The 10,045-nt window shown below is 35.0% G+C and overlaps 2 protein-coding genes and 1 long non-coding RNA gene across 3 annotated transcripts; all 3 read left to right on the top strand.

The window, feature by feature from the left end:
- The first annotated feature begins 656 nt into the window (after nucleotides 1–656).
- LOC146955593 (F-box/kelch-repeat protein At3g06240-like) lies at nucleotides 657–2,652 on the top strand. Its single transcript, XM_085722277.1, has one exon. It carries the CDS (start codon nucleotides 1,236–1,238, stop codon nucleotides 2,376–2,378), a length of 1,143 nt encoding a protein of 380 aa, XP_085578403.1. The 5' UTR covers nucleotides 657–1,235; the 3' UTR covers nucleotides 2,379–2,652.
- Nucleotides 2,653–5,541: 2,889 nt separating this feature from the next.
- Nucleotides 5,542–5,940, top strand: LOC146955592 (uncharacterized). Its single transcript, XR_015016889.1, has 2 exons — nucleotides 5,542–5,681; nucleotides 5,823–5,940. It is a non-coding gene; the product is annotated as an uncharacterized LOC146955592 (long non-coding RNA).
- A 100-nt stretch (nucleotides 5,941–6,040) lies between these two features.
- LOC146955591 (cuscuta receptor 1-like) lies at nucleotides 6,041–8,510 on the top strand. Its single transcript, XM_085722251.1, has 3 exons — nucleotides 6,041–6,109; nucleotides 6,442–6,595; nucleotides 6,880–8,510. The coding sequence occupies exon 3, from the start codon at nucleotides 6,963–6,965 to the stop codon at nucleotides 7,941–7,943; it is 981 nt and encodes a 326-aa protein (XP_085578377.1). The 5' UTR covers nucleotides 6,041–6,109; nucleotides 6,442–6,595; nucleotides 6,880–6,962; the 3' UTR covers nucleotides 7,944–8,510.
- Nucleotides 8,511–10,045: the final 1,535 nt, after the last annotated feature.

The raw sequence follows: 10,045 nt of genomic DNA, 5'->3' as shown, positions 1-10,045 counted from the left end.
TAACTTGGAGCAATTTCTTATGAAAAGCCTGCAACAATTCTTGACTGGTTGCTATAATAGAATCCCCAACTTCAATTGATGAGGAACCAGGGACATAGTTAGGTGTGGATGAAGGATCCTTGCTATAAACCATATGGAAGGGAGAGAACCCAGTATAAGAGTGTTTGCTAGTATTGTAAGACCACTCAACTAATGGAAGGATTTTGAACCAAAGTGAGGGTTTGTGATGGACGAAAGCGCGAATGTATTGCTCCAAAGAGATTCAAAACTTCTGTCCGTTCTCTTCTGTTTCAGGATGGTACGCAACGCTTTATTCTTAACTTTGTCAGAGGCTAAGCTTCTCGGTAGACCATGATGCTTACAAATCATGTCTAAGAAAAGCACAACCACTTGTAAGCTGAGTAATTTGTGGGTAAAGATCCGAAATGTGCACTCAAAGAAAAATGACCAACAAACACTAAGATAACACTATTTACCATGAGAAGAAGGTAAACCAATCATGAAATCAAGGGAAAGATCTTTCCATATGGCAGAGGGAATTTGAAAAGGGTTGCAGCAGACGAGCAGGCTTCTTGTTTCATATTTGGTAGCTTGACACACGGTACAATTGACAACAAAAGTCTGTACATCTTGGTGCATTCCTTTCTAGAATCTGTGGAGGACAGAATTTGTTTTCGTATTTGAGAGAGTAAAGTGCAATGAAAGCACCAACTGATAAGGAACAAGCAACAAGAAGCATCGTTTACCTTAACAACACTCTACTAAAACTCGTGACATTTATACATTATATGCACATGATCAGTTTCGTTTCACTAGGACAAAAAATGCCTAGCTAGCTCATCACCCAGAGAAGCAGAACATAAATTTAAACAAAGAAGTGTTTGATCATTGACTAACAATCTTGGTGGATTGAGGGGCCAGATTCATTGAAACTTGATGACTACCCCGGTTTTGATTGGAGACTAACTCCCGAAGCTAATGTCCCGTAAATCTCTACGATGTAAAACAGGACGCATTTTAAACAACTTGATACACATTCTTTAACAAACAAAAAAAAAAACTTGATAGACCTGTAAGCAATTGGAGGGTCTAAAGAGTAATTTTCTAATAAATGGGCCTAACCCACCCAATGCCCATCTATTAATTTTCATAACCGTCGCCTACCATCTGTTCACCGTGTTTCTTTATACATAAACCCTAAATCAACGCAAACATCGGAGATCGGAGGAAGAAGCATGGCGGAGGTGGCGGGAATTATGGCGGAGGTGGCGAAACCGTATCTACCTGATGAATTGATCACCCAAATCCTAATGAGGTTACCGGTTAAGTCGCTTATCCGTTTCAAATCCGTTTGTAAGTCATGGTTTTCTCTTATCTCTGATAATCACTTTGCAAATTCACATTTTCAACTTACTTCTTCAACTCACACTCGTAGGATTCTTTTCTTAACCGTAAATTCACAGTTTCAACCTTCCTCTCCAACACTCTTCACCGCTACTCCTGAATTTCGATCTATAGATTTACCGTCATTGTTTACCTACGATGATTATAATGAACCTGTTCCACTGAAACCTAGTTTTCCACTTCCGGAATCTCATTTTGATCTTCTAATTAAAGGTTCATGTAGAGGGTTTATATTTTTGCACACTTGGTCTGAAGCTTATATATGGAATCCATCCACCGGATTTCATAGACAAATACCTTTCCCTCCTAATGCTTCACATTTAAGTTTTTTTGGTTTTGGGTATGACGAGTCAACAGACGATTACTTGGTGGTTTCAGTTTCGTTTGATTACTTGGGGTTTTTCTCATTGAGGGCTAATGAATGGGAAGAAATCGTGGATACTGTCCATTTACCTTTTTGTAGCAAGGACTCTTCTTTTGTTTATCCCTTAGTAGAGTCAGTCTTTAATGGGGCTATTCACTGGTTGGCTTTACGTCTTGATACACGTGACTATCTTGTTGTTGCATTTGATTTAGTGGAAAGGAAACTTGTAGAGATTCCTCTCCCAGATGATATTGACTATCGCTCTACGGATTGTGGTTTATGGGTATTTAGAGGATTTCTAAGTCTATGGGTTATGGTGGACGAGGATACAGTTGATATATGGGTAATGAAAGAATACAAAGTGCAGTCATCTTGGACTAAAACTCTTGTTCTTACTACTTATGATACCATTCATAACGTTTCCCTTGTATGTTGCACAAAAAGTGGTGATATTGTTGGAACAGATTGCCGGACTGGATTGGTGAGATACGATGAGGAAGGAGAGTTCATAGAGCATTTCTACTATTGCAAAGATTCACGAAATGGATTCCGATTGGCTATGTATACAGAGTCTTTGCTTTCACTCCCTAGTGACGACGAGGAAGCTTAAGAAGATGGCACAAAAAATAAAGAACGAGTTAGTTATATATTTTCTCCTTCACCGTTTTCTGGATATTTATAATTATGTTGTATTATGATGAGCTATTGGGTGGCCAAATTTGTAACACGAGACAGTATGCCACACCAATGTTTTATATTTTTTTGGTTAACTATTTGTAATATGTTTATTGGAAATATTGACAACTTTGTTTGTGTGATTCACTGTTATTTATGCATATGTATCTGGATTATGTTCTAATGTATGTTGTGTTCACGGCTTGAAATTGTTCTACATGGTAAATTAGTATGATGCGTTTATGCATGTGTAACTGGATTCTGTTTTAATGTATGCTGCATTCACTGCCTGGAAATGTTTTATATGGTAAGTGGTAAATTAGTCTGGTGAGTTTATGCATGTTGATTAAGATCAAAGCTACCCGCTTTGACTCAAAGAACTTCTTTAAAAGTTTGATCATAGTCGTATATGTATTTGAATGAAATAGAAGGTTCTGTTCTCTAATTTCAGTGGACTCTAATAACTTGGTGGTTGGAATTTCTGTTTTAAACCAGGAAAAGAAATAGTTTCAAATTAATGACCTGCACATGACTAATTAAATGAATTTATAATACCCTAGAGTTTAAGAAACATTAAAACTAAATCATTTCATGAGCCTAAAAAGCGCTATGATTACAACTTAACAGTTTTCGAAGACGGAAGTTTAAGAAAAAAAATGCATTTTGCATGGTAATAAGCTGTAGAAGAGTGTTAATTGTTATACTGTTAGCTATAGCCATAAGCCAAAGAAATAAGTTTTTTATTGCAATCTGTTTGATTAGATTTGTGGTATATCTTCTTTTTGAAGTGGAAATTTATTTGACTGACCAATGTATTGTTTTTGCCATAGTTGGATTCAGACGTGGTTTATCTTTCCTTCATGTTCAAACCCTACTGGTTCAGATTTTGTTTGCATACATGATTTGGCTGAAATTCTATTTCACAAAGCATAATGATTTTATAAATTGTTCAAAAATGATTTGTGATATTCAAATTTTGTTTGCATAATGATTTGGCTGTAAAGATTTTCAAGAATTTTCCATTCTAATTGCTTAAAAAAATCAAGTGCATTGAAGGCGTTTTTGTTACTATCTGTCATTGACAAAATAAGCAAATATTGCATTTGCATACCTTTTTTTTTTTTTTTTTTATATTCATAACTCGTTCTTTAGTTAGACACAAGGAAAAAATATCTACGTATTTTAGAGGAAAATGCTTCAAAGAAAACAACATAGAGAGGAAAACTATTTGATTGAATAAGTTATGCAATAATATCAAAGATTTAAATGCATGCAAATATTTTATGCATACATATGCTTTATAGAAACTGAACTGTGACTTACAAAGTGGAAATGGGCAATATGAGGTTTATAAAATCTGCGCAAAGGTTTCACATTTTCAAACTTAACAGGTTTCAAAAGTACTATGAACCTCAATGAGCTGAAATGCTACTCATATGAAGCGATCCCGGCCATTTTTTTGTGTTGAAATGATTCAAAATCTTATGACTTGGTGGTTGAGGTGGAAGAGTTAAGAAGTGGAGTGACAGAGATCAGAGTTTGATCCCCATTTTCAATATAGTACTAACAATTACTAACATTTGCACAACAATAATGGAAAGAAAAGCCAAGTATTCTGAACTGATATATTGCTCTGGATTAATATTAAAAAAAGAAGGTTCAAGTGGTGATGCACCAATGGAGTGGTTCATTAGGAATTCTTATTCATCAGTGAATCCTATAATTACTGGTAGTGTCTGCAGTAATGGTAATCATGATAATGGAAACAACAACTGGATTAATATTGTTTTCATGCTTGGGGTGATGTGCAACATTATCAGCCATATATTTCTCTGCTTTAATCATGGAAGTACATGTAAAGAATGAAGAAATTAATTGCTAGGCCTAGTAATTTATAATTGTCTAAATTAAAACATCTCATGCAGTAATCTATATTTTTGTTGTGTTCAAATTCAACATATGTATGGGAAATTGTAGATCATAGCCATTGGAGAAATTCATCATGCGTATTCATATACTGATGAATTTGAGCTAGATGGTAGTCAGTATAACATTGTCTCAATTCTTATACGATATTTTTATATGATTTGTGCCCTCAATTAACTTTTTTATGCTAAATGATAGCATCGTTTCTGAAAAATTTAGAAGCCTCTCCAAATTTGAAGGAGTGGAATTGAAAAAAGTAGTAAAGCATAATTTAAAGTCATTTAGCAAGGGGAAAAAGTAAGTTTGAGAGCTTGTAAGTAAGTAAGTTGAATGATACAATGATGAAAATCTGAGAATATTGAAAGAAGGGGAATATCATCAATTTCTGAATCAATTTGAAATGAGCAAAATGTCTTCAATAAATCCACATTGTATTTTATTTGATTTTTTTGGGTAGAAAAAGAAGGACAAACTCTAAAATGAAATAGAACTATAAGATTACATGTAGAGCTGTCAATTTAGGGAGCCTTGAATATTTGAACCCCAACTCACACGTGAAGGGGGCTTAAAATACAAAAGAATAAGACTATTATTGTTTTTGTTTATCAATTGTAATACCTAATCTTCAAATTTATCGAATTCCTATCTATCATTACTCACATCTCTCTTGTTCTCTCTTGTTATTGGAATTCTAAATCTAAAATCAAATTTTGTGGTTTTATACTTTCGGCCGTTTGGATTGACTTATTTTTGAGCTCATCAACGGAACACCATCTGAGACGGGCCCTTTATAGTTTATACAGCTTAGTGAATAGGATTAGGATTTACTGTTTTTTCTTCTCAGAGCTTCACATTATGTTCTTAAATTGTGTTTTAATGTAAATTATAAGCTTCTTGTATCATAGTTTCTGTAGCAACGACACTTCTGATAGGTGTGTATGGTGTCTGACATTGTCCGACACCGACACATTTGATGTGTCCGTGTCAGTGCTTCATAGCATACTTCCTCTCTCTATATGTTGACAAGTTAGAGATGTCTAATCTGTTACGTAGTTGTGTTCAATTTGTAAATTGTTACACAATTGCTTTGACAGTTTCACATTTTTTGGTGGAAAGTGTTGTATATTTTTGTTCATTTGTTTTTCTGCTATTATGCTTTTATTGATTGTTAAAATTACATTTTTCCAGTGGTATTGAAGGTGTGGTGAAGCAACACATGCTATAAAGCCGAGGCGAAAGAGTCCCGTTATAAACTGAACTAGTTTTGTGTTTTTAGTGGTTACTTGGAGTTAATTTTCAAGAGACAACAATGGTTAGTTTGATTCACTCCCCTTCATTTGATGATGTTTATGTTTTTTTGATTCCACAAGAATTTTCTTTTTCTGTTTTCTGTTTTACATTCCTATTTTGATTTTGATTTTGGTTTCGTTTACTTGTGTTTGTATCATTTTAGCCTCAAGGAGATCATATAGATCGTCACATAAAAGAAAATGGCCGCCGTTTCGATCACGAAACCCGCAAGCGCAAGAGAGAGGCTCGTGAGGTTCACAACCACTCTAAAAAGGCCCAGAGATCAATTCATAGTAATGCCCTCAAATTGCACTATAATCATCTTTAATCAGTTTTCGATTGACAAACTCTAATCTTTTAATATATATGAATTCTTGCTAGATATATCGAAACTCAAGTCTTTGGAGATCCTTAACTTACCTAACAACAATTTGAACCTATGGCCTCTAGGTTTGTTTTCATCATTTGATAATTTATTACAGTTAATTTTGGTCCATGAGAATATGGAATTTGGATTGTGTACGAGTATCGTCTTGGTGCAGTCATGCAGTTAGCACATCTGAGCTAACACGATCTTCATCGCACGGTCTAAATTTTAACTTCAAAACAAATTTAAAATATAAAGTTAAAATCAAAATCGTCATATTAAGATGGAATGGTCTAAATTTGCAGACTGTGTGACTGCACCAATCACAGACCCGACACAATATGTACTCATGAATATATGTTGATTATTTTTAGTGTGTATAGATGATAACCATACGTTCTCAATTTTTAACCAGAATGAAGGATTTGAATGGCTGGCCAATTTACAAGTCCTTGTGCTGAATTCAACCAGCTTAAATCCCAATATTGCTTCATCTCTAAGTGGGATTCGTCGTCTCAAATCTCTTGATTTAAGTGTCAATCAATTGAATGGATCGCTAGATATTATTGGTGCGTTCTGTAAATAATATCTAATAGTTCTGTTTCAAATATGTGTAAATTTGATTGTTAATATTTTTAATTACTCTTATATATTAACAAAGATTATATCTTATATGCTATCATTTATCTTTATATAATAGAAAAATATGGTCAAATTATGTTAAGTGAATAATGTACATATTCAAACCAGATTACTCATTTTGAGACGAAGGGAGTAATCGGTTTCTTGCTTAATGGCCATCTAAGCAATGTCTTTCCCCTTTCATAATGGAATTAATGTTTAAATTTTTCAGATTGGTCTAAGCTTACGAAGCTGGAAGAGCTAATTTTATCCGCCAATAAATTTACAGGGTCACTTCCCGCCTCTTTTGCTAACATGACCTCTCTTCGAAAGTTGACACTTGATGGTAATCACTTCACTGGTAATATTGGTACCAACCTCGCAAGTCATAATTCACTGGAATTTCTTAGTTTTGAAGGAAACCAATTTGAATTCCCTATTTCTTTCGTACCCTTTGCCAATCACTCAAATCTTAAGTTCATCTATGGAAGTGGAAACAAAGTCCTCGTCGACTTAAATACAACTTTGCAAACATGGGTTCCAAAATTTCAGTTGCAAGTGCTTGAATTGTCTTCCACAACAACGGAGTCTAATTCCATTCCACTGCCAAACTTTCTTCATTACCAATACAACTTGACGTATCTGGATTTTACAGGATGTAGAGGTGGAGGAGAGTTTCCAAATTGGCTATTGGAAAACAACACAAAAATGTCAGACCTCCTTCTTAAAAATTGTTCCTTCACAGGTGGATTTCAGATGCCATCTCGTCCCCATCTCGAGCTTACAAGACTTGATGTATCTCACAATGCAATAACTGGTCAAATGCCGAGCAGTAATATCAGTTATATTTTTCCAAATTTGGAATCTCTAGATATGTCTCTAAATGCGATCCATGGTCCTATTCCTCATGAGCTTTGCCGTATGAGCACATTAAATACATTGGATCTTTCGAACAATCAATTGTCTGGAGAAATACCATTTAACATATATGGAGTTGGGAAGCAACTCGAATCCTTGGCACTTTCAAACAATATGCTTGATGGACCAATACTTCCTATGTTAAGTAATTTGGCATACTTATCATTGGAAGGTAATAGTCTCTCTGGTAGCATCCCAAATAGTTTTTTTAACTCATGCAACAATATCATTTATTTGGAAATAGGCAATAACCATTTCACGGGAAAAATTTCAAGCCATGTAAAAAATCTTTCAAATTTAGCAGAACTTCGAATGTCCAATAATCATTTTGAAGGATCTATCCCAAAAGAGTTGGCGAAGAAAAGAGTGAACTTATGATTTTAGTATCGATAGTTACACTTATGACCATGTTGGGGAAGAAGGGGTGAACTTTACTTCAAAGAAAAGATCTGAAACTTATACGGGGAGTATCCTTGTTTATATGTCAGGAATTGACTTATCCCACAATAAACTAAATGGAACTATCCCGTGTGAGCTTTTAAACATGACAAGAGTTCGAGCATTAAACTTCTCTAACAATTATTTGACTGGGAAAATTCCAGTTACATTTTCTAATTTGGTACATGTAGAGAGTTTGGATCTTTCTTTCAACATGTTGAGTGGTAAAATTCCTCCTCAACTAAGTGAGTTGACCTTCCTTGAAGTATTCACTGTTAGTTTTGTTACTAATTCAAGTTCAGTTTAGTGGTAATCATGTTTAAATGATTATTCACAGTTTGTTTTAGTTTGTTTTAAATTTGTTACAAGTTTGTTAGAGTGTAGCCAATAAGAGGTTAGGGTTTGTTACATTGCTTATGCTTTAAGCTACCTAACTAGTTGTGTATATAAGCTACAACTCATTGTACATATTTGATATCATTCAAAAAACAACTTTACTTTCATCAATTCATACTCTTTCTCTTCTCTTAATTTCTCTCAAATACCCCATAACCAGAAACTGCTTCTGGTTACTGCTTCTGATAGAAACTGCTTCTGATAGAAAACTGCTTCTGGTTTTCTGATTGCTTGTTGAACAAGCTTGCTGCGCTAACAAATTGGCATCTAGAGCCTGTGGTTTCGATCAAAGGGGTTAAAAAAGGATCTTCAATCACGCAATTGCAGATAGAAACGCTGAAGGAATCACCATGAACGGTAGCAGCAGTTTCAATACGCATCTTCCAATTCTTGAAGCACGTAATTGGGAACGATGGAGTGCAGTGATGAAGAATCTGTTTGGAGCACAAGATTTGCTTGAAATTGTGCAGAATGGTGTAGCTGATTTAGCAGCGAATGCGACAGAAGTGCAAAGGAACGCACACAGAGATTTGAAGAAGAAAGATTGCAAGGCTCTGTTCTTGATTCAACAAAGTCTTGATGAAGCCAACTTTGAAAGAATCTCAAAGACGGTTAGTTCCAAGGAAGCCTGGGATATTCTTTCAAAGTACCATGAAGGTGATGATAAGGTGAAGATGATTAAACTTCAATCACTAAGAAGGAAGTTTGAGTTGATGCAGATGGAAGATGATCAGAAAATTGCTGAATACATCTCCAAACTTATCAATCTTGTGAATCAGATGAAGGCTTGTGGGGAAGCAATGACAGATCAACAGATTGTTGAAAAAATCATGAGGACTCTATCTCCAAGATTTGATTTCATTGTGGTAGCAATTCAGGAATCAAAAGATGTCAAGACATTGAAGATTGAGGAGTTGCAGAGTTCTTTAGAAGCTCATGAATTGATGGTTTCAGAAAGGAGCAGTGAAAGATCAATTCAACAAGCCTTGCAAGTTCAAACTATCAAGAAGGATGAAAATGATAGAAAGAATTTCAAGAAAGGGAGGAAAAACTCTAAGGGAGGAAATGGATCTAAAGGCAAGAACAATGGATCTGAAAAGGGTGAATCTTCAAAGGAAGGAAATTCTAATCAGAAGAAGAAAACTGATAAGAAGAAGATTCAATGTTTCAAATGTGAGAAATTTGGGCACTATGCCTCAGAGTGTTGGTCTGGTAAAGGAAAGCAATCAAAGAATGATGAAGAGGAAGCAAAAATTGCACAAGATGATTCAGATTCAGAGTCATTACTCATGATGATTACAACAACCAGTAATGAGAGCTGCAATTCAGAAAGTTGGTTCTTAGATACTGGGTGTTCTAATCACATGACTGGTAACAAGACATGGTTAAGGCAAGTGGATCCTGGAAGGAATACAAAAGTGAAGCTTGCAGATCATAGAGTCTTAGTTGCAGAAGGAATGGGGAATATTGCTATTGAAGGGAAGAATGGAAAAAGGGCAATAATTGAAGAAGTTATCTATGTTCCTGGAATGCAGTGCAATTTACTGAGTGTGGGTCAATTCATTCAGAAAGGATACTCAGTGGTTATGAAGGACAACACCTTCAAACTGTTTGATAAAGATCAAAGGTTAGTGTTGAAAACTCCT

Source organism: Medicago sativa, chromosome 1 (assembly GCF_051527215.1).
Source record: "Medicago sativa cultivar Bolivia chromosome 1, Bolivia_mono, whole genome shotgun sequence".
Taxonomy (NCBI): domain Eukaryota; kingdom Viridiplantae; phylum Streptophyta; class Magnoliopsida; order Fabales; family Fabaceae; genus Medicago; species Medicago sativa.
This window is presented reverse-complemented; position numbering and strand designations above follow the sequence as displayed.

Bases quoted from the DNA above. Each gene is read 5' to 3' on its own strand.
- LOC146955591 (XM_085722251.1), top strand. From the start codon at position 6,963: ATGACCTCTCTTCGAAAGTTGACACTTGATGGTAATCACTTCACTGGT.
- LOC146955593 (XM_085722277.1), top strand. From the start codon at position 1,236: ATGGCGGAGGTGGCGGGAATTATGGCGGAGGTGGCGAAACCGTATCTA.